The following is a 24,221-nucleotide window of genomic DNA, read 5'->3' as shown; positions in this document are numbered from 1 at the left end:
GGTAGAAGAAATAACTTCAGAGCTGAGACAAGGCTTTCAAAAATAACAAAGACAAAGGAAAAAGAATGAGAAAAAAGAAAAAAGCCTCCCAGAAGTTTGGGATTATGTTAAACAACAAAATGTAAGAAAAATTGGTGTTCCCAAGGAAAAAGAGAAATCTGAAAGTTTGGAAAACATATTTGAGAGAAGACTCAAGGAAAACTTCCCTGGTCTTGCTAGAAATCTAGACATCCAAATACAAAAAGCTCAAAGAACACTCAGAAAATTCATTGCAAAAAGATCATCACCTAGGCACATAGTCGTCAGGTTATCTAAAGTCAAGATGAAGGAAAGAATCTTAAGAACTGTAAGGCAAACGCATCAGGAAACCAACCTGTAAAAGAAAAACCTATCAGATTAACAGCAGATTTCTCACCAGAAACCCAGCAAGCTAAAAGGGATTAGGGTCCCATCTTTAGCCTTCTTAAAACAATTACCAGCCAAGAATTTTGTATCCAGCGAAACTAAGAAGCTTCATAACTGAAGGAAAGATACAGTCTTTTTCAGACAAACAAATGCTGAGAGAATTCACCACTACCAAGCCAACACTACAAGAACTGCTAAAAGGAGCTCTAAATCTTGAAAAAAAATCCTCAAAATACACCAAAATAGAACCTCCTTAAAGCATAATCTCACAGGACCTATAAGACAATAACACAATGAGGAAAACAAAAAAGGTATTCAGGCAACAACTAGCACAATGAATAGAATAGTGCTTCACATCTCAATACTAACATTGAATGTAAATGGCCTAAATGTTCCACTTAAAAGATACAGAATGGCAGAATGGAAAACAATTCACCAACCAAGTATCCACTGTCTTCAAGAGACTCACCTAACACGTAAGGACTCACATAAACTTAAGGTAAAGGGGTGAAAAAGATACTCCATGCAAATGGACACCAAAAGTGAGCAGGAGTAGCTATTCCTGTATCAGACAAAACAAACTTTAAAGCAACAGCCAGTTAAAAAGGACAATGAGGGACATTATATAATGATGAAAGGACTGGTCCAACAGGAAACTATCGCAATCCTAAATGTATATGCACCTAACACTGGAGCTCCCAAATTTGTAAAACAATTACTACTAGACCTAAGAATGAGACAGATGGCAACACAATAATAGTGGGGGACTTCTATACTCCACTGACCGCACTAGACAGGTCATCAAGACAGAAAGTCAACAAAGAACAATGGACTTAAATTATACCCTAGAACAAATGTACTTAACAGACATGAACAGAACATTCTACCCAACAACTGTAGAATATACATTCTACTCATCAGCACCTGGAACATTCTCCAAGATAGACTGTATGATAGGCCACAAAACAAGTCCCAATACATTTGAGAAAATCGAAATTATATCAAGTACTCTCACAGACCACAGCAGAATAAAACTGAAAACTCCAAAAGGAACCCTCAAAACCATGCAAATACATGGACCATTAAATAACCTGCTCCGGAATGATCGTCAGGTCAACAATGAAATGAAGATGGAAATTAGAAAATTATTTGAACTGAAATATAATAGTGATACAATCTATCAAAACCTCTGGGATACAGCAAAAGCAGTGCTAAGAGGAAGCTACAGTCTGACTCTGTAGCTTCTGCTCTTAATATGCCATTTTTAGAAAGTAGAGTAGCATAGTGGAAAGGCTTTAGAGTCACACAGAACTGACCACTAACTGTGATCTTCAACAAATGACTTCTCTGTGGCTCAGTTTCTGCAACTATAAAAGAAATAATCTCTCAAGGGCTCCTACGATACTTAAAAGTGACTGTGTGCACTGATAAACTCTGTAAGGGCAAGCATTTTTTTTCCTGTTCACCCATGTACCCCAGATGACTACAGCTGTGACTGGCACAGTGAGTGCTCTGTAGATAATTTGTTGCATGAATAATGCCTGGCACATCAGAGGCACTCAATAAATAGTAATAGCCATGTGCATCATTAATCATCTTCAATCCTAACATCAGAGCATCGAAACTATAATAGTATGCTGTCTCTGGTCTCATTTATTTCAAAGACCAGCAAATTAGTAGATTATGCACATGCTCATGCTTCTTTTAGGCTTTTATTGTTTCATTTGCAGGGGTTTTGGCAACTTGTAAACAAATTTGTTGGGCCCAACAGTAAGATAAAATATACTTTGTTACTGCTCTTGTTTTCACATTGAATTTTGAATGCCCTCTCTCAAAAATGATATTGAAAACAAAGAAGGTATATTATTTTAAAGGATTATGAATGCATGAATTTACACATGTAATGTTGTATACAAGTGTGTGATTATCACATGTGTAGATTCATGTTTTCATAATCCTTTAAGCTCTTCTGTATTATGATTTTAGTTTCCTTTACTATTTGTAATCTTAAATATTTATGCTTTTTCGCCTCAGTCAGATCCATAGGGTTTAAGTATCTTCTTCATCTTATCAAATAACTAACTTCTGTATTTATTTTTTAGTTTTATTTTATTAAGTACTGCTTTTTATCTTTAGTAATTTTTTTTCTCCCTCTAATGTTCAATATGAGTAGTTTCTCTTTTTCAGTTTTCCCCTTTTAGTAATGAAGCATGTAAGGTCATAAATTTTTCTTTTTATTACTGTCTTCATTGTATCCTATAGATTCTCTTTTTCATTCCTTTTTAGATAATTCATAATTTTCCTTTTATCTTTTATCCATGGTTTATCTAAACTTTTTATTAAAAGAGAAATATCATTTTATTATTTTATGGAATCTTGATGTCAAAATGTGCATCATAAAGTCTCAGTTTTTACAAAGTGTGTTTAAATTGTCTTGCCACTAGGTAAGTAATCAGATTTTTATAAATGCTCATGGTTACTAACACCTTTAAAATATTTTTGAGTATCAAATGGGTCTGTGAGAAACACACTCACCTGTCCAAACCCAAAGAATGGACTTGGAGGCACAAAGAACAGCAAAAGTGAGACTTTTTAATAGCGTCTTGCAAGATGAGTGTCTGGTGGGCAGGCACACCCAGGGCAGCTACAGCAGATAATTTATCTCCTAGCACACAAGTCCCTCCCCCAGTTCCCCATTGGTCGAGTACTATGGGGTTACAGTCTTCTCTGATGTCACCTAAGTTTCATCATCCGCCTTCATTTATCCGCCAAGGTTATACCCTGGTCCCCTTCTCCACTTAAGTTTCGATTTCCCAATAACGAAACTTTCTTCCTTTTTATAGGCTGACCCCTCCTCTACATTCTGTTTGCTTATTGTGACCTTCTAGGTGCATGAGCCATGCAGTTTGTTATGTTCGCAGGCTGGCTGCCAGTACTTAGACTTACCATGCCTTAAAAATGGACCATTTGAAATATTTTCTCACAGGTCTGTATAAATCTATTAAGCCAAATTTATCAATAGCTATTCAGTTCCTTTATTTAACTAGTTTTTATCTACTGGAGTTGTTCAGTTATGGTAGAAGTAGTGAAGCCTACACTATAATTTTATTATTTTTCAATTTCTCTTTGCACTTCTTTCCTTTTTTTCCTTTTAACTACTAAGACTTTGGTTCATATAGGTCTTTGACTAATATTGTCTTTAAAACAAAATTCTACTCTTAGATGCTGAAAAGATATTTGATAAAGTCAAGCCATTCCTAATAAACACTAGGAAAATAAAATAGAAGTTAACTACTTTCATATGAGTTTTACCAAAACTCAGCGGTAAGCATCTTATATGCTAAAGATCTCATTTTAAAACCCACATTTTAAATTCAAAACTTTAAGTAAACGTTAATGAAAGTAATAAAACTACCAAAAGACTGTAAAATTGACCATAAAACTGTTTTTGCTGCAATCTATAAGGTCAAAAAGTCTACTAAAAGTTCAATTACAGTAAAAAAAATTTGTAAGTTGTCTATATATAAACATACAACAATAGATTTGTCCCTATTCTAGCAGTGATTGCCTTAAAACAGAAATAGAAACACATGTTGTATTCACAGTTATGTTCTATTCACAATTATGTGATAAAAATTATGAAATTGTTTAGGAATAAATTTTTTTAAACAGGTCACGGAAGCTATGTGAAGAAAACAAATTTATTAGAAGACATAAAATAAGATTTGAGCATTTGCTCAAATGGAAAGAGAAGCCATTTTCTTGGATGAGAAGACGATAGAAAATTGCCAGTTCTTCCAAAATTGTTATGTAAATATATGCAAATACAATTGCAGGACAGGTTTTTTGGGAAGGGTATAAGGTATTTGTTTTGGAATTGAATTAAATGCTCTTCAAATTTGTATTGCAAAACAGTTTCCCAGGAGAAGCTAAGTATAGTTTGAAAAAGAATACAAAGGCACAGTTGCTTTACCAGATATTGAGTCACTAAGAAAAACAGTGTGGTCTAAAAGCAGGAATACTCACAGATCAGTGGAGCAGAAGAGAGAAGGGAAACTAGATATCTACATATGTGAGAATTTAATAAATGACCAAGTTGGTATTTTAATACAAGAGGAAAGGAGATTGGTGCCATAATTGAAATACCAAGTTGGTATTTCAATACAAGGAGAAAAGAGTTGTTTTGCTTGAAAAACTGATACCTATTTGAAAGAAAGTAAAGCTGGATTATAAAGCTAAAAGAAAAAAACATATTTCATCTTTCAGAGAAATATAGGATACATGTATAATTTAGGGACTGACAGACAAGACTAGGAATCCAGAAGCTATAACAGAAATTTTCTTGACTAGACACACACACATGTTGGAAAAGATGCCATGAAGTCAATAGATAATAGATTTATAAAAATACTTGCCACCCAGTGTACAGAGGACTAATAATCTGTGATAAAGAAGGGACTGTGCAAATTGACTAGATGGAGACAAACAACTTATAGAAAATGGATAAAGAAAATGAAGCTGCATTTACAGAGGAGCAAATCCAACAAAGTAAATCCAAGAGTGGCTATATGGCAAAATAAGTATGTAGAAAACATTTACTATATATGGTAGAGGGTAAAGAACTCTTGCAAAGCCATAAGATGACAAATACATTGTATTACTACAGTGTTTTTCCAATAAGCTTATTTTTTCTCGTCAAAGACATAAAAATACAAAATGAGGCCAAGCGTGGTGGCTCACCCCTGTAATCCCAGCACTTTGGGAGATTGAGGCAGGTGGATCACCTGAAGTCTGGAGTTCGAGACCAGCCTAGCCAACGTGGTGAAACCCTGTCTCTACTAAAAATACAAAAATTAGCCAGGCATGGTGGTGCACGCTTGTAATCCCAGCCACTCAGGAGGCTGAGGCAGGAGAATCACTTGAACCCGGGAAGTGGAGGTTGCAGTGAGCCGAGATTGCGCCATTGTACTCTAGCCTGGGCAACAAGAGCAAAACTCCATCTCAAAAAAAAAAAAAAAGAAAAGAAAAAATATATACAAAATGATATACTTGGGCAAATTTCTTAAAATTACAATACCAGGCATTAGTAAAAGTGTGAAAAGGAAAGCACTGTTATACATTCTTGGTGTGCATTTAAATTGATGTTTCTGGTCAGTTTCCAATATGTAGCTAAAGCTTATTAAGGTGTTCATATTCTTGTTATGAAGGTATCTATTTAAACGTGACTTTTGTGGAAACAACTTACAAATATGAAAACAACTTTTTTATGTGATATCTATATAATCAAATATTGTGCGTCTATAACATGTTATAGAAATTCTTTAACAACATCAATGGAAAGATGCATGAAAAATTAATTATACAACAGTATTACAGTATGGTTCCATTTCTAGATTTTTTTTTTCCAAGGCATATGTTATGTATGTATTTATCTGCTGGAGAGGCCATAACACGATAACACAGACTGAGACTGAGTGACTTAAACAAAAGGAATTTATTTCCTCACTGTTTATCTTGGTCTTGGAGGCCAGAAGAGCAAGATCATGTGTTGGCAGGGTCAGTTTTTCCTAAAGACTCGCCTTCATGGCTCGCAGATGGCCACTCTCACTGTGTCCTCACATGATATTCTTTAGACATGAACACTCCTGGTGTCCCTCCCTCTTCTTATGAGGACATCAGTCGTACTGGATCAGGGCCTCACTTTTTTTGCCTCATTTAATCTTAATTACCTCTTTAAAGGCTTATCTCCAAGTATAGTCACATTGAGGGTTAGGGCATCAACATAAATTTTGAGGATACAATTGTTTATAACAATATCCATTTCCATAGGTGTTTTATGTGTATAAGTATCACCTATACTTTGGGGAGGAATAAACAAATGGAAGGATATATACCTTAAAGGAAATCAGTTGGTATGATTCCAGTTTTTTTCTTCTATACACTTAACTTGCATTTTCTTCACTTATCTACGGTAACTTCTGTTACCTTTTGTAATAAGGGAAATGTTTTTTTCAAATTCAGAGAAGTAAAGTATTACATGAAAAAAGTAAGTGATAATGCTAATATAAAATTACTTTTATATCTAAATATGAAGCACAGAGAAAACAGCCTTCTACTTGTTTCAAATAATCTTGAAGGCCCACATGTAGGACTATCTGTAGTTGTTATGAACCCCAACTCTTCACTTAAGAAAAGTCCATTTCTCAGCATTGGCTTTTTAGGATGAATGCCATTGAGTCACCTAAAAGGGACTTGAGCTCATATGAACCAAAATATACTTTGAAATAAAGTATGAATCTTTAAGGTGATACTGGAGAAATGCTTCCTTAGGGTCCACATATATATCAGTCAGAGATTTGCATGCTGTTAGGGTAACAGTAGAAGGTAAATAGAACACTCAAAATAAATGGAAAGCCTGTTCAAAAATAGAAAATGCCAGAGTTTCTCCTGTAAGTTGTAATTGATGATTAACTCCCACCAGTTGATACTGTATCAGTTAGTGTACTTGAACTGCTTATAGCCAAAAACCTGATTCAAACCAGGTTGAAAGGTAAGGAAATGCATTGACACAGCCACAATGTTAGCAATAGGGTACGTTTAAAGGTTAGATTTTGACACCCAGCCATCTGAGCAAGGTCCTGGTACCTTCTGTCTCCATTCTGACCTCTATGATGTCAGCTGTGTGTGGTTTTCTTGTGGCTTTCTGTATGTGATTTTCTTAGGACTTTCTCTTGGGAGCGAGGCAACTTTCTCTAGAAGTCCTAGACATACACCTCTCATATATCATTGTCCCAAATTGAGTGGTGAACTTATTCCTGAACCAGTCCCCAGTAAGGGATATAGGGTTGCCATGATTAGCTCAGGTCAGTATCCTAAAGGCTCTGCTTCTGTGCTGTGGGAGATGAGTAGACTGAATGTTAGAGAATAAAGGACAGCATGCCCTACACCACACTTGGCATCTCTCACAAAGGAAATATTCAGGATGCTGAAGGGCCAGTGTGATTATAATATGATGTCCTTGAAGTATCAAGATGTTGCCAGATCCAGTAGAGGTCAATGTTTATCACACTTGCTAGGAAGCTCAATATAGTAGCAAAGTTACTTTTCGTTTTATTTTTAATGCATTATGGGGAAAATATTCCTTGCAAATTTCAGATGTTTTCACTGAAGAAGCTTGAAATTAACATGTACTCAGCCTCAACTTTCCATGGTTTTAAATTGTAGAAATTATCAGTAAAATATAGACATAGTAGATAAGTACTGTTAATAGGTAGGCACTTGCGGCTATTCATTTTTATATGTGAGAGTTCCAAGAGCTGTGATTTAAATTTCACATTGCTTCTTTTTTAACTTCAGCCTCAGCAAGTGCATACTGTTATTCAGATTTTCAGTGATCTATTAATGTATTAAAGTCAAATTTTGGAACATGTTGACATATTTCTATTCTGTCTAGAAAATTAAACTTGTTTTGAACATCCAGAGAACCAGTATTCATTGGGAGAGATAAACAGCACTGAAAAGATTCACCATTTATACAAAACACAAAAAGTGCAACAGATTTAGGATAGAAATGTGAAAATAGCTGTCTCTAAAACTATCTGTAAAGAATCAAATTGAAGTTGAATAAGCAAGACTGTTCACAAGTATACCATTTTTAGTTTTAACTTTCCAGCTGAAGGTTAACTTTGAAGCTCAAGATGGTTCTTATTTAGAAAAAGATTGAGTACTATCCTTGACTTAATAAAAAACAACAACAACAAAAAGATAGAACAGGTGGCCAGTGATCCTAAAGCACTGATTATCAACTTCTAATTCTGAATGCCATGGGACAATTTAATGTCTACGCTTTGCTTAAAATGTCTAAGGAGTGAGTTAGTAGGGATGGAGAGGAATATATGCCAGACATAATAGGGCTCAGAGCCAGAGTCGGTCCTCTAAACAGCTTTGCTTCGGTGCTGTGGGAGCGGAGTAGACTGCATGATGAGAATAAACCACATCATGCCCTATAACAGACTCATCTCTCTCAAAGGACAAGGAAATATAGAGAAAGAAGGAAGGTAAAGGATAGCAACCTAAATCTAAATTCACATCAAGTAGGAACAGTGATTATCCCACCTAGAGGAAGAATAATGATGATACCTGTGAAGAGTATGTGCCAGGCACTTCTCTAAGCACTGTAAAGTCCACATCCCATTTGCTCTTCACAAAACCCTATGAGGGTAGGGACTGCTGTGTCCATTTACAGCCAAGGCTCATAGTGAGCATGCCAAAGTCATAGAGCTGGTCAAAGGCAGGACTGAGAGCTGCCTGACTGCACCTTTTGTTCCCTAAGTATTCAACTTACGTAGAAGGAGAAATATTCATTATTCAGTGTTCCTAGTAGGAAACAATAGTATTTTAATACTCAAAGAAAATGGTACTGTTTGAGCCTTAATACCAGTTGGTTTTAAGTGTTTCATGCGTACCCTTTTATTTTGAAGCTGAAAGGTATATTATTTATTGGTATTTTTAGTCTAAATATATCTGAATTAGTCCATTCAAGACTGTTCTTCAAAATGTACTGACTAGTGCCAATCTGTCATGCTTTATTATTAGCTATGTACTGTTACATGTCTGTGTCAAAGTGGCACAGTGAATGATTGCTGAGTTACTAAATCCAAATTTTATCTTCTTGGAGTAATTTTTCTTTTTAATTTGAAAAACAATGTACAAAATCAGCAGCCTCAGCATTTCCTTTTAACACAGATGCATCTTAGATGACAAGCTGCTTAACTCAAAACTCTAATCCATGCAGTTAGATTTGTGAATTTAGATCTGGAAAATAGAAAATAGATTTTTATTTTAATTTTTTTAAAGCAGGTGTTAAAATGTAATCTTAAATAAGTTACATTTGGCCAGGCACAGTGGCTCACACCTGTAATCTCAGCACTTTGGGAGGCCGAGGCAGGCAGATCACAAGGTCAAGAGATCAAGACCATCCTGGCCAACATGGTAAAACCCCATCTCTACTAAAAACACAAAAATTAGCAGGGCGTGGTGGTGTCCACTTGTAGTCCCAACTACTCGGGAGGCTGAGGCAGAAGAATTGCTTGAACCTGGGAGACGGAGGTGGCAGTGAGCCAAGATCGCATCACTGCACTCCAGCCTGGGGGACAGAGCGAGACTCCATCTCAAAAATAAATAAATAAATAAATAAAATAAGTTATATGTTTATATAATCTGCATATATTTGATTATGGAATAGAGAAAGAAAAATTTTAGTTGTTACAAGATCACTGGGTTAAAAAAATTGTGTTAATCTGTCATTGGACTGTATAATTGGATCCGATACATAGGCATGAACAAACCTGGATTTCTTCACTGTACTATGCATGTAGAGACTACAAAACCTCTTTCCATTCTTTTGTTTTAAACATACAGATGTGTAAGGATTTGGGCTCCCTCCCATTCTCAGTGAGCTGGGACTCTTGTAATAGTCATGGGCTCAGCTTGATGTGCTTAGAGACACTTCATGCTGGATATTACATTCGTAAAATTCAGTCATAGCCTATAAGCTTCTGTTACGTAAACATGAATAAAGTACTCAAGATTTTCTCACTCTGAGACTAAAAATTAAGATTTGAAATATTAAGCAAGTGCTTCATTCTTCCAGGGAATAAACAACTATGGGCCCCAGTGAGTGTGGTTGTTCTAACACAGTGCTGGCTTTATAAAATATTAAAATATGAAACTTTCCAATAGTCACAGTGTCTGAAACAGAACAATCCCATTTTCTAAACCCCATATAGGCAGATGACAGAATAGACAGCATCTAGATTTATAATTTAAACCATCTGGCCACACACGGTGGCTCACACCTGTAATCCCAACACTTTGGGAGGCCTAGGTGGGCCAGTCACCTAAGGTCAGGAGTTTGAGACCAGCCTGGCCAACATGGTGAAACCCTGTCTCTACTAAAAATACAAAAATTAGCTTGGCATGGTGGTGTATGCCTGTAGTCTCAGCTACTCAGGTGGCTGAGGCAGGAGAATCACTCGAACCCAGGAGTGGAGCTTGCAGTGAGCTGGTGACAAGAGTGAAACTCCGTCTCAAAATAAAAATAAATAATAATTTAAAGCATCTAAAAAGCAACGAAATCTTTTAAAAATGGCTTTTACTGGTGGCAGCCACCTTAATTTGCCTTTTTAAAAAGTCTGTTGTTTTCATACCAAAAGATTTAAAGGCAGTATAAATCGTTTGTAACTGCAGGAACATTTTTGTCTTACATATTACAGTATTTTAGCTCAATTATAAATGCTAAATGAAAGAGGCACATCTCAACTTTTGACTAGCCGTTTCATTATTGTCACTTTCATATGAACCAAGCCCCAAGGCCATGCTACCCTCTTTTACCTGTTCCCTATACGGGGAGGCTCAGTTGTCTGTTGGTAGTGGTTCCCTGTGCCAGAGGCCGTGGTGCCAGAAGGTCGTGATAGGATATGAGAAATCAGTTCTTCTTCTACAGAATTTGGCTCTTCTAGTCAAGAAGTACAGAGTTACATGTGGCTTTGTGGCTTTTGTGTTTGGAGACATTTACTTAATATAAAGTTTAAAATTATCAAGACAGGCCAGACGTGGTGGCTCACATCTATAATCCTAGGACTTTGGGAGAATGAAGTGGGAGGATCACTTGAGTTCAAGACCACTCTGAGTGACATAGCAAGACCCCTGTCGCTATATACATACACAAATATATATAATAAAAGTGTCAAGATAGTCAACTCTCTCTCCATGTATAAAAGCCATTCTCCATTTCCTCCTCTCTTGCTTTTGGAGTTAACACATTTTCAAGTCTCTATGATGCTTAAGGAAAGCCTAGGCTGCCAGCACTGCTCAGAGAAATGAGTGTCAAGGTATAAGCTGTCTTCCTTCTCTCCACACCTAGTTCCCTTAATCGCTTTGTCTTTTTTAGTTTCTAACATTACAGCATTACTCTTTACTTGCTTATAATATAGATGGCATTTTAATTAAATTATAATATCATTCCAAACTTCTAGATTTTAAACAAGCAATTTTTAAAAACTTTTGGAATGTTACCTTTTTGTAAAGTGAACCCTTTTCCCCCCTTCACAAGATTGTTATAATTCTTTCAGAACCAAGACTTTGTAGAACCCAAGTTGAAAAAAAAACATACCATGGAACAAGTCATAGAAATTGTAGTAGGTGCTACCATCCAAGAACTTACTATGTGGCAAGTATTGTCCAAAGAGCTCACCATACATTAGCTCACCAAATTGTCAACACAACTCAATGGAGAGAGCATTATAATTATCTTCTATATTTCTAGATGAGAAGATAGCAGACCATACAAATATTGGTCAATTACTCATTTTTAGAGCCTTTTTAGTGGAGGGCACTGTGCTAGTTACTAAGTCTAAAAAAGCAAAGACATAGTCCTTGCCCTTAATATACTTGAGCATCTAGTAAGGGCACAGGATGGCAACCAGGTACCCAAATGAGGTTATCAGTGCATGTGCTTTAAGCATTCACAGGAGGCAAGGCCACTTTGGGCCACTTGTACTTGAACAAGCTCCTTCTTAGAACCCTTGGCATTTGAACTAGACATTGAAGGGATTTGAGATGAAATACTTCAGGAAAAAAGGCTGAATATTTGAGGCAGAGGGAATATTTTTGGCAATTTTGTGAAATATTCGTTAGAATATTTGTGTTGAGTAGAAAAGTTAATTTAGGAGGCCTCTGACTGGCGTTCTCAGGGCCCAGGCGAACAGTGCTGTTGACAGTGGTGTGGATACAGTATTGAAATGTAATTTCCCTACATACTATGTTGGTATCAGTGGACTCTAGGAGCTAAAGTTAGAGGAAAAGAGTACAGCCTAGTAAACAACCTTTATTGAGAATTTGCTATTTAAGCCTCACAACAACCTTCTTAGGTAATCTATAGATATAGGAACTAAGTAAGCCATAGAGAGATTGAGTAACTCAGCAAGAGGCAGAGCCAGGATCCCAGGCAGTCTGTGTCCACAGCCCTCCACACTCGGTGCCGCCATGAATCTAAAATCTTTCATCAAGGAAAATTTCTCAGTGGTGCCATCAAACTTGCCATCTCAAAACTTGCCATTTCTATACTGAACATTATAATCCCACAGACAACATGTAGTACACACACACACACACACACCCCTTTACTGTAGATTGTCAAGAAGAAGGAAGAAAGAAAGGGGCATTCTTCTCACCATTTTAATACCTATTTGTAAAAACACATGACTGTATTTGATCCGTAAGCATTAGGAACCACCTGTATGAGAAAGGCTGGGCCACATGAATGAGCTGTCCCTAAGATTTTAAGATTGACTATGACAGTCATGTAGAATGACTGAGTAGAAAGGTAGATGGAGCTACATGGGGAAAGGAGATTGGTCAAGGCTATTGTGAAAGGTGATATTGATGAAGACCTATAATCCTGATTGAGGAGATAAGTATTTGGGCAGAAGGTAGAAGCAGAAGTATTGATTCCAGAGGAGTTTTGAAAGTAAATGAAATGTGAACATAGTTCTGAATCTGGCTAATTGGCATGACAAGTTACAGGAGGCAGAGACATCTTATTTACCTCCATGTGAGAGAAAGAAAAGGGTGAGTGGCATTGAGGTAAGGCAACTAAAACAGCGATTATGGTCGTGGTTGATGGGCAGAAATGAATGGCCTCTGAGGTCTGCAGATAGAGAGTGCTCTAAAATATTAAACTAGCTTGTACTGTCTAGTCAAGGAAAAGCTTCATCTCTCATGAAGTAATACAGATGAAAGATTGCTTGGTTTTTTAATTCAAGTGAGTTAACAGGTGAGACATATTAGCATCTTATGGAATGTATCATGGTCTATCAGCGATGGAATAGGGTCTTTTTTGGATGCTTGATCGGACGGCCCACCTTTCAGCATGTAAATTCACACTGTAGCATACAAGGCAAGTGGTCAGCCAGCCCTTTCTCAAATGGTAAATAAATCACCTCTTGATAGCTAAGTCACAAAGCTTTTCCCATGGGCTTCTGACTGCTGGCCCAGTTCTTTTTTTTTTTTTTTTTGAGACAGAGTCTTGTCTTGTTGCCCAGGCTGGAGCGCAGTGGCATGATCTTAACTCACTGCAACCTCTGCCTCCCAGGTTTAAGCAGTTCTCCTGCCTCAGCCTCCCAAGTAGCTGGGATTACAGGCATGCGCCATCATGCCCAGCTAATTTTTGTGTTTTTAGTAGAGATGGGGTTTCACCATGTTGGTTAGGCTGGTCTCAAACTCCTGACCTCAGGTGATCCACCCACCTTGGCCTCCCAAAGTGCTGGGATTATAGGTGTGAGTCACCGTACCCAGCCCCCAGTTCTCTTCTTTGGAGCCAAGCAGGTCTGGCCTAGTCTGTCTTCAAATACAGCTCCACTGAAGCTTTCTTCAATGAGCCTTTCATTTGCACTTCCTCTACCCCCTACGAACAATATACAGCACTCCTGAAGGGCTCTCCTTTCAACTTTGAATCTAAGCCTGTTGATGTAGGCATTTTCACTTATAAAGTAGCTCTCATTGAGTGCTGATTATTTTATAATTCAGTTATGAAACCAAATTGAAGCCTGGTTCTTACCCTAAAGTAAATCACAGAGTAATGAAGACTGAGAAACATTTGCAGAAAACTTGAAGAATCATTTTTTAAAAAGCGAATATAACCTAACCTGTTCAGTGGAAAGGGTAAATATGGGGCAATTGCTTCATATCTTTATTACTGCTATTGAGGTAAAATGTAAAACGTGAAATGTGCATATCTTAAATGTACAATCTGATTATTCTGACATAGGTAAGCATCATGTAATCCACAACTGAATCTAGGGTGTGTCACCTAGAAAATTTCCTTATGCTCCCTTCTCAGTGTTTCCCACCGACTGTTCTGATTTCTATCAGCACAGATTAGTTTTGTCTGCATCATATGGTTCTGTAAGTGATCAAAGTCCTCATCAAAAGTTTCTTACTGAAGGTAACATGGTTCAGAAGAAAGTGACATTTAGAGACTCCACACCAACAAGCCGTGTGCCCTTGGGCAAAATACCAAACTTCTTGGCCTCATATAAAGAATTGGATTAAGTGATCCCCAAGGTCCCTTACAGGTCCAACACTCCACCTACATTTCTAATCTCCATGGCCCCACCATCTACTCAGTACCCTGAGCCAGAAACAAACCTAGATTCACTCCTCCCTGCTCCTCCTCCCCATTCTCCCACATCCAGTTGACCACTGTACAGTATCACATCAGTTCTTCCTTGTAACTTTTTTGGACATGTCTTTTTTGGCCCCTACCTCCTCTTCATTTCTTGCCTGCTGTACTGTAACAGCCATCAAACTACTCTCTCTCTTTTACCTCTGGTCCTCTCTAAACCATTCTGGTCACTGCCCCCAGAGAGTAATCTTTGCTAAAATTAAACATATGGGTCCCTTCTGTCTGAAATCCTTAAGTAGTTCTCCACCATTTAAGATGCTTCTCTGCTACCTACAGAATTGAGTTTAAATTCTGAAGAATGATAACATGAGGGCCAGGAACACATGGCTGCTGCCTACTTTTAGTGTTCCCATCCCCACTGTGCTTTTCTGCCGAAACATTTGCTCTGCCACTACCCCACCTCATTCCTCTCCTTTACTAACCCCTTATGTGTTCCCATAAGGTCTATTTAGGCCTTTATGCATGCCTGCTTCCCCAGTTATGTTGAGAACATCTTGAGTGAGGTTTAGGACCATGCCTTACTTGACTGTCTATCTCCAGCGTCTAGCAATCTGGCCTGTGACTGCTGAAAACACATAAGTGAAAACACTTAACCCCTTAAGTTAAATTCAAGATGACAGGATACAGGATCAGGATCTTACTTGGAGTTCAAGTTTATTTATCTATTTATTCTTAAAGACTGAATCTCACTATATTACCCAGGCTGAACTCCTGGGCAATAGGGATTCTCCCACCTCAGCCTCCCGAGTACCTGGGCTACAGGTGTGTGCCCCTGTGGCTCAAGTTGATGTTTTTAAAAATAAAAAAGTATATGGAACTTTTCACATGTTTCTCACTACCTAAGTCTGATTTTAAGTTTTTCTTTTCAGTAGCTATCATGGTAACATTGGGTTAAAGGTGAGAAAGTCTACTTTTATTTGGAGAGATAGGTATATTAATAGGAGGTATCAAAACTGAATTCTGTTGGTGTTTAAGGAGCTAGCCCTGTAATGTTTAATTCTCATCTCAAATTTGAGTTAATGTGCTTAATGGTTTTAGAATGGCAGATTACTGTTTCTGCAAATGAAGATATTTTCTTTCTAAAGATTGTTGTGGTAATTAGCAAGCAGGCAATAAAACTAAAGATGACTGGTAAATATTGACCTAGGTGTCCAGGAACACCAGTATCTCTAACCTTTGTTTGTTCATTGTGGTTCACACTGTTCTGATTTTTCGGTTTCTGGTGCTGCCCTGCAGTGTGAATCAGCATTATCACCCAAATTGAGCACTGCTTAATCTATGTTTTTATCTTTTCAAAACCTAGGTAAGAACCTTGATGCTATACATGATATCACTGTGGCGTATCCTCACAACATTCCTCAATCAGAGAAGCACCTCCTCCAAGGAGACTTTCCCAGGGAAATCCACTTTCACGTCCACCGGTATCCAATAGACACCCTCCCCACATCCAAGGAGGACCTTCAACTCTGGTGCCACAAACGGTGGGAAGAGAAAGAAGAGAGGCTGCGTTCCTTCTATCAAGGGGAGAAGAATTTTTATTTTACTGGACAGAGTGTCATTCCACCTTGCAAGTCTGAACTCAGGGTCTTTGTGGTCAAATTGCTCTCTATACTATATTGGACCCTGTTCAGCCCTGCAATGTGCCTACTCATATATTTGTACGGTCTTGTTCGGTGGTATTTTATAATCACCATTGTCATCTTTGTGCTGCAAGAGAGAATATTTGGTGGACTGGAGATCATAGAACTTGCATGTTACCGACTTTTACACAAACAGCCACATTTAAATTCAAAGAAAAATGAGTAAGATTATAAGGTTTACCATGTAAAAACCTAGGGCATATTTTGGAAATGTTCTAAACCTTTGTAAGCTCAGATGCATTTTTGCATGACTATGTCGAATATTTCTTACTGCCATCATTATTTGTTAAAGATCTTTTGCACTTAGTTTTGTGGGAAAAATATTGCTACAATTTTTTTTTTAATCTCTGAATGTAATTTCGATACCGTGTACATAGCAGGGAGTGATCGGGGTGAAATAACTTGGGCCAGAATATTATTAAACAATCATCAGGCTTTTAGCAGACAAGGAACACACACATTTTTCTTAAAGGCCCAATCCTAACAGACTCCCCATACCAGAGGCAGATCTGGAATTCGTCAACAATGGCCCGGATCACATGCTATTACTGGACTGCCCAGGTCACCTCACTGAGGTGAGCGCTGTTCCTCCAGGTACTAAGGCAGGTGGTGCCCAGGCTCCCTCCCTTGGCACACTTCTTCCTGCACCAAACCCATCTCATCCTTAAGATCAGAAAACGGAACCCCCTTGTCATGAAACTGATCACGCGTTTTGACAGGAAGCCCTTCATTATTCATAACATCGTGTGCTGACCAAGACGTCAGAAAACCACCTGTGCCCTTTTCTCTCATGGAAGATAAAACCTGGACTCAGGGAGCAACCACAGGCTCTCCACTTTGAAACTTTAGTTTGAATTTTAAAAGATAGGAAGTAATACAGTTTAAGTTCCTTTCTCACACTCAGTATTGCATGGTTAGTGCTGGTTTCCTTACGTTTTGGCAGGTGTAGCTTTTTTTGTTAAAAATGGTATACATGAAGTCACATACTTTTTTAAAGGAACACTTAGAACATTCTGTTATTGCAGTCAGAAACCGTCTTTTGAAATATTTCTTTACAACCTACCAAAAAAGGAAAGTTGTTTTTTCTACATTTGTGTGGGTATCTAACATCTACCATTAAAACAACAAATGGCTTGCAGACAGGGCGGTAATGGTTTATCCTAAATTATTCAACCCCTTCTAGCCTTGACAAATTTTACCTTAAAACCAAAATGAAAACACAAAAATTAATCCTTTATAATGATAGCAAGTGACCTTTCTTTTTAGTTTTAGCCTTCCTTTTTCAACAGTAATATTTAAACCCCCTTTTGACCAGTTGTTTGCCCAAATATTCTTGTCATTTGGAGTCAGTGAAAAATCCAACACACCAAGCACCAGTCTCCTTCTGAGGCAAAAGAAAAGTGTTGTTGTCATTTTCACTTTGTTGGAGCTGCACACTTTTTTTTTTTTTTTTTTTTTTTTTTCTTTTTTTTTTTTTTTTTTTGTTGGTCATGTAAGAGGGATGCTGGTCAGAACTGCAGAAAATATGAGGCAATTAAAAGTCTTTAGCTGTTAGCAAACCTGTCAGTTTTACTTCTGCACTGAACCAGCCTCAGAAGCTACTAACTGTTTTATGTACTCTTTGGGCATGAATGCCTTCTCTTTAATTACATCTCATTTTTGCTTGACAGTGACCTACCCAATAATTGCATCATGCATTGCCATGAAAGGTAAACACATTGTGAACTGAACTTACCAAGCAGATTCTGCGAGAAAGCACTGGTCGAGGCTGAACACTGTTGCACACATCATTTTTATTGGAAGAGTATTAACTGGTGCCTCTTCTGAAACACACCAACTCTTATTCCGCAGCTCCCCCAAAGCTGTTTCTGATCCTGCTGGGAGCAGCTAGTTATTATGCACAACTGCTCCAGACCCAGCTCTTTATCTTTATGGTTTTATGGCTTGTTTTCTTTCTTTTTTTTTTTTTAGAGCACCTTTTTTGGTTGTTTCCCCTTAATAAAAGAGGTTTCTAATTCATGTTTCTCTAAGATTTCCTTTGGTTGTATTTAGGAACACAAATAGTTTTATAATCACGATTGCATTTGTGCTGGGTAAGAGGAGAACTGTGCTTTCTACCCCAAAGTTGCTGGTAATGCAGCCCGTCTGCCCTTCCTACAAACTCAAGAGGCTCATTGTTCAAGGTGTAACAACATTTCATTGCATCCCCTCTAATGCTTTGAAACGTTTAGAAGGGAAAATGTCATTTTTTACAATTTTGTTCCTTTTCATCATAGAAAACATGTTTAAGATAAAATACAAACTTTACCTACCCCAAATTCATAAAATACATTTAGTGCTGTATAGCACTAAAACTTAGGGATATAGACACTCTACTTGCTTTTTAAGAATTAGAGATAGTAACTCCAAAAATAATTATCCTTTTTTCTTTTTTTTTTTTGCAATAAGGCTCTTGAAAATTGTCATTATTTGTGTTTTCCTATACATTCATCTGTGTGAAAGTCTTTTTCTTCTTTGATTTAAAAAAATTAAAGAAATATACAGTTAATGGTTTAGAACTTAGAAGTACTTAGAATTTATACTAAAGTGTCAGGAAGAAATTAATTTAGCTTCAATAATTGTGACTGGCCTCAGGAATTCTCCCTTCCACACCTGCCCACCTCACCACACCAGAGCCAGAGCAGCTGCTTGTCTGCAGCAGGACAAGTTTCTACGTACACACTTTCACTTCTTTCATGGTAAGCTCAATGGACTTTGAATTGTTTACAGTGCTATATGTCCAATTGTTAAATGTACCATTCTGAACGGTGTTAAAGCAAGTGTGGTTTATTGATGACATGAACCATGCTACTTAAAATATGAACTCACAAGGAAGGGCACTCATTAGGTAAGAAGTTCTTATACCAAACTTCCTTGATGAAATAAGCCAAAATAATCCTAAAATTCATTAGAAGAACTTGATAAAAGACGCAAATAAATGTTAAAAAGAGCCCGTCATTTTAGTACTCCTATAAAATCCTTGTTTGTTAATGCTATTAAAACTCAGATTCAATAACAGCTTCCGCTTGAGTCACTTTGAAATTACTTAATTCAACAGCACCATGTTAGAAATCATATATTGGCAGCCAAGACTCTGAACTCTGCAGAAACATTTGTTTCACCCAGACTTCAAACTCTAGCCCTGACTGTGATGCCCTGTGTGCATTTACAATAAAGACTCCAACGGAGGGAGCCTGTTGGTGTTAAATTGTTTACATTTCTTTATACAAATAATGTGCTTTCAGTGCCTTAGTTACAGCTCCCTTTCTTTTTCTTGTTCCAAGGATTCTGTAGTATGTAGTCTGTTTCTTAGGTAAAGTCTCTCTTTGCTACTGAAAGGGAAATGGTCTCTAAACACTGGTCACTGTAGCAGGTAAACACTACTCTAATGTGGAGAAGTGAGCTTCATGCTGAGGTAGTGGTTGCCTTAGAGCTGTTATTTATGCTGTAGAAAACGAATATGGTTTTGCTACCTGATAAGCTTCAGATTAGTTATAGCCCTAAAGTTATCCTGTACCTACATTAAATTTTCATTTCAGAAGAGGATCTTGGTTTTGGTAATTCATTTTTTTTTAAGATCATTATGTGCAAAACACCAAGTTTTAAAAATAACTCACAGAATGGCCTTAGTTGTCAATGTCTGATGGTGTATTTGTGAGTTGTGGTATCTGTAATCCACATCCCAGAATAAAGGAGTGAATTAAATAGTTTGCATGCGTGTTACGTTCTGTTTTTGCAGGAACGACAAGTAACTGCAGGTGAAGGTGCTACTTTTTTTCCCCGCAATGCCTTGCATTGCAGTGTCTAGTGTTAAGGAAAAAGCTGGCCAGATGGGTCTCTTTTTTTTCCACAGATGTCAAGAAAAGTGGCCTAATCAAGAAAATAATGTACTACTTCCATAACTGAAAAAGTCCAGGCACCACAATTCAATTCAGGACTCAACGAATGTCATCAGAACTTGCTTTTCCTCCATCTCTTAGCACAGCCTTGCTATTGAGAACAATTTGGTTGTTCCACAAATGTGGGATCTTACATAAATATCAGCATCACAAACTCTTAGATAAATGGGACTCTGTGCCCCAGTCCCTGACCTCACGTTGGGGAGTATATAACTATGAGAGCAAATCTTGGACCCAAATCTGACAAATGTATAAAAACGTGTTTAGCAAACAAACACATGAGAATCATGGAGTCTTTTGTAATGGGGCCTTCTGCAATGCCCCACTCTGTCTTCTCAAGTGAGCACCTTGTGTGATAGATTGATGTGGAGGGGAGTCTACAACGTTATTCCCTGGGAAAGGGGAATGCAGGACCAGAAGAGCACAGGCCCGGCCCCAAGAGCACCAGTGCTTGTGGGACTCCTGTCCTCTGTTTGAGCAAAAGGAAGAGGAGGGCTTTGTTTCTCACCACCTACTTACCTCCAGCATTATTCTTTTCACTGATAAATTATGTAAAAGGCTTAAGCAACCCTCTCTGGAGGGTGGATTTCTAGTGAGGGCTTCAAATTCCGGCTACTACGTCCTGGAATGGACATAAGATACTAATCCACACATAGACAGTGCACTCTTCATACTCAGATATTTTTAAACTAAATTACTAAAGAGACAACTTGTGTTTTCCTTGGGTTGATCTGCAGGATCCATGTGGGGTGGCATGATGCCTGCAGCCACTTCAGCCCTGCATCCTCTCAGGTTCAAGTCCAGTGGGAAAGAACAAGAGAGACTGCTGCCCGTGTGGCTCAACAACAACCTTGTATTGGGTTTCAGTGCCCATTCCTGAACCAGTCAATTGCCCAGATACATGATGTGTATTACAGCCCTGGGTTACTTGCGGAGCCTGTTGAGTAACCTGGACTGCATGGATGGGGGAAGGATGAATTTTAAGACAAAAATTAAACACTTATTATCAAGAACAGGATGAACTGACACTGGATGGCCAAATGACCACAAATGTCCACCACAACTATCAAACTTCCCAACCTCCCAGTGGAGGGAGGCTGGAGCAAATGAATGTGATTTCCTATGCAGTGAGAGACATCAAGAGGCTGGGCAGCCTTGTCCATCCACACTAGGGGATATCTGGGAACCTAAGGGTTCTCCATAGCTGTGTCTGGACAGTCTCATCAACAATTGGTCCGTCTGAATTATTCAGTCATTGCCTCCACACAGATCAGTATTGAGAGCATTTCCTTATGGGAAGTTTCTTGAAGTGTAAATACTACAGCCCTAACGTCTCTCCCTGTTGGCAGAAGCAGTTCACGTTCTCCCAATGCTGCAGGTTCAGAATCTTGCAGTGTCCCTCCTTCCTTGACACTCAAGCTGTCACTACCAGCCATGTCTTCCTCTTCAGGGCCGTCCTTACTTCTGTTCTGGACACCACAACTATTGCATCAGACCTGGGCAGGTCTGGCAACATCCCATCAGTTTCCTGCTCCCACATTCTCCCCACGCCAGTCTTGGTGTACTAGACTTGTTCCTTGATCATACTGCGACACCAGTTGTATCATGGAGCTTCCCTTCTTGTAACTCAGTGCTTCCTTCCAACTGCTGGACGGTCCAGACTCCTCTGCCTCCCATGGGTCCTCTAGCTCAGCCTTAACCTTGGCATTTTCTCCTGTGCAAACCTTTTCATACCAGCGCAACTGGTTGCCCAAACCTCCTCATTTCCCCTCTCCCTTTCCCAACTTTGCACATACTTCTCATTTGTGAAAGGTGCTTTCTTAACCAGCCCAAGTCTAGTTGAACCCCACTTTTTCTCTGAAGCTTATCCTGATCAATCTAGCTTGAAATGTCCTCCTCCTATCATGGGTGATATTTCTCTGCAGCTCTGGCTTGACTGTATTACAAGCTGTCTTACGTTACAGTTATTTTTCAGTCTTATCACTTCCGTTGGATTATAAGCCTCTGGAAAGCCTAGATAAGGGTATCTAATATTTCTCTTACCCCAAACAGTGTTCAACTTAGCCATTCTTTTTGCACAATACATTCTTAATGATAATTGCTTGAAGTTATTCATAAAACATCCTGTTCTAAATGAAAGCTGGGTGGAGAAGTTTACAAATTTAAAATTTAAAAATAATAATAATTGAAGGCCAGGTGCGGTGGCTCATGCCTGTGATCCCAGCACTTTGGGAGGCTGAGGCAGTCGGATCACCTGAGATCAGGAGTTCGAGACCAGCCTAGCCAATATGGTGAAACCCTGTCTCTATTAAAAATACAGAAATTAGCTGGGCGTGGTGGCGGGCACCTGTAATCCCAGCTACTCAGGAGGCCGGGGTAGGAGAATTGCTTGAATCCAGGAGACAGAAGTTTCAGTGGGCTAAGATCACACCACTGAACTCCAGCCTGGGCAAGACTCTGTCTCAAAAATAATAATAATAATAATAATAATAGAAGTGCAAGCCCATCTACTTCTGGAAAATAGAGTTTTTGATAAGAATAAAATTATTTTGATATGATTCACCAAAATATTAGTATCTGAACTGTTAGAAAAGTGGGCTCAACATGTGTGCCCTCAAGAAGCCTAGGTCAGGTGATTTCACCATGCCCTCTTCTACACTTGAGCAGAGGAGAACTGGCCAAGGTCTAACATAATTGTTACACATTTACCCTTGTCCCACAATGCTGCTTCTAAGAACATATTCCAACAATACACTGGCCAAAACAAAGATAATTGTAAGGTGCATAAACAAAAGTCCATAGGCCCTCTCCATAAGAATACTGGAAACAACCTAAATGTCTGTGGTGGGGAACTGATTGAATAGTCCATGGTACAATTATACTGGTTACCATCTTATCTGTTCCCATCTTCATAGCAGCATTATTCACAAGGACCAAAAGGAGTAAGCAACACAAATATCCATTGGTGGATGAATGGATAAACACAATGTGTTGTGTAGATAGACGCATACACACAGACACTGGAATATTACTCAACCCTTAAAAAGAGGGAACTATTATTTGTGACGGGGATGAATCTGGAGGATATTATACTAAGTGAAATAAGTCAATCACCAAAAAAATAAGACAATACCTACTTTGGGGTATATTTGTTAAGAGTAAAAATGGAAGCTCATCTTCCTAATAGTCTGGTAAGTGCTACATAAGCTTAAGGGTTTTGTTACTTACGGTAAGTAGTTTCGAGTCTACTTCTGAAGCAATTGGTGTAGGGCTCCACCTAGACAATGCAGGCAGCAGGTCAGCCAGTCCTGGGCAGTCGTCGTGCCGGCTGAGTGGCTGGTGTGTGGGAAGACCATCCCACCATAGCCATCTGCCTGGGGGAGCTTGTGGGGATTCAGGAACCTTCTGAGGGAGTGTAGGAGGGGGATTGCCACCCCTCATCCAGTCCTGGGTCTTCCAGCCAAACCGTCAGTCCCTTAGCAGAGCCAGGAAGAGTTCCGGATAAACATTCACCAAATCCAGTCAGCTCTTCTCCCACCATAGCGTCTCCCCAAAGGCCTCCCTCTGCAAGCTCTCCCCAAAAGCTCCCTTGACATGACCTCTCAAGCATCCCCGCTTGTGGGGAGTGAGCAGGGAACAGACAAGGCTCTCTCCAGCCTGGCGCCAGGCTCTGTCTCCTCCCTCCCAGGCCAGGACTCTTAAACCAGGTGCATTAGAATCACCTGCAGAACCTTAATACCTGCATCCAGACCCCACCCTCAGGACCCTGACTTCATTGGTCAGGTGTGCAGCCTGAACCTCCAGAGCCGTAAGAGCTCCCAGGTGATTCTCATAAGCAGCCAGGGTGCCTGCCCTTCTAAGACCTCAGACTTAGGGCTTCCCCTCTCTAGGCCTCTGGTCCCTCATTTGCAAAATGAGCATTTGGTCGTAAGTGTTCTGGAAGCCGAGGTAATTTATAAGTTGATGGCATTCAGTAAATATTAACCATTTACT

The 24,221-nt window shown here is 38.8% G+C and overlaps 1 protein-coding gene across 4 annotated transcripts in view; it reads left to right on the top strand.

Annotated features, from left to right (window-relative positions):
• LCLAT1 (lysocardiolipin acyltransferase 1) overlaps window positions 1-20,040 on the top strand; it is a 210,815-nt gene extending 190,775 nt beyond the window's left edge. For all 4 annotated transcript variants that reach the window (XM_011960562.1, XM_011960563.1, XM_011960565.1 and 1 more), the window contains one exon: window positions 15,954-20,040. In XM_011960562.1, the coding sequence (XP_011815952.1) occupies window positions 15,954-16,456 (503 nt within the window). In that variant the 3' untranslated portion in view covers window positions 16,457-20,040. The remainder of the gene's footprint in view (window positions 1-15,953) is intronic.
• The last annotated feature ends 4,181 nt before the right edge of the window (window positions 20,041-24,221 follow it).

This window comes from Colobus angolensis, unplaced genomic scaffold (assembly GCF_000951035.1).
Source record: "Colobus angolensis palliatus isolate OR3802 unplaced genomic scaffold, Cang.pa_1.0 Scaffold515, whole genome shotgun sequence".
Lineage (NCBI taxonomy): Eukaryota > Metazoa > Chordata > Mammalia > Primates > Cercopithecidae > Colobus > Colobus angolensis.
The sequence above is the reverse complement of the archived record's forward strand: the minus strand, read 5'-3'. Positions and strand labels throughout refer to the sequence as shown.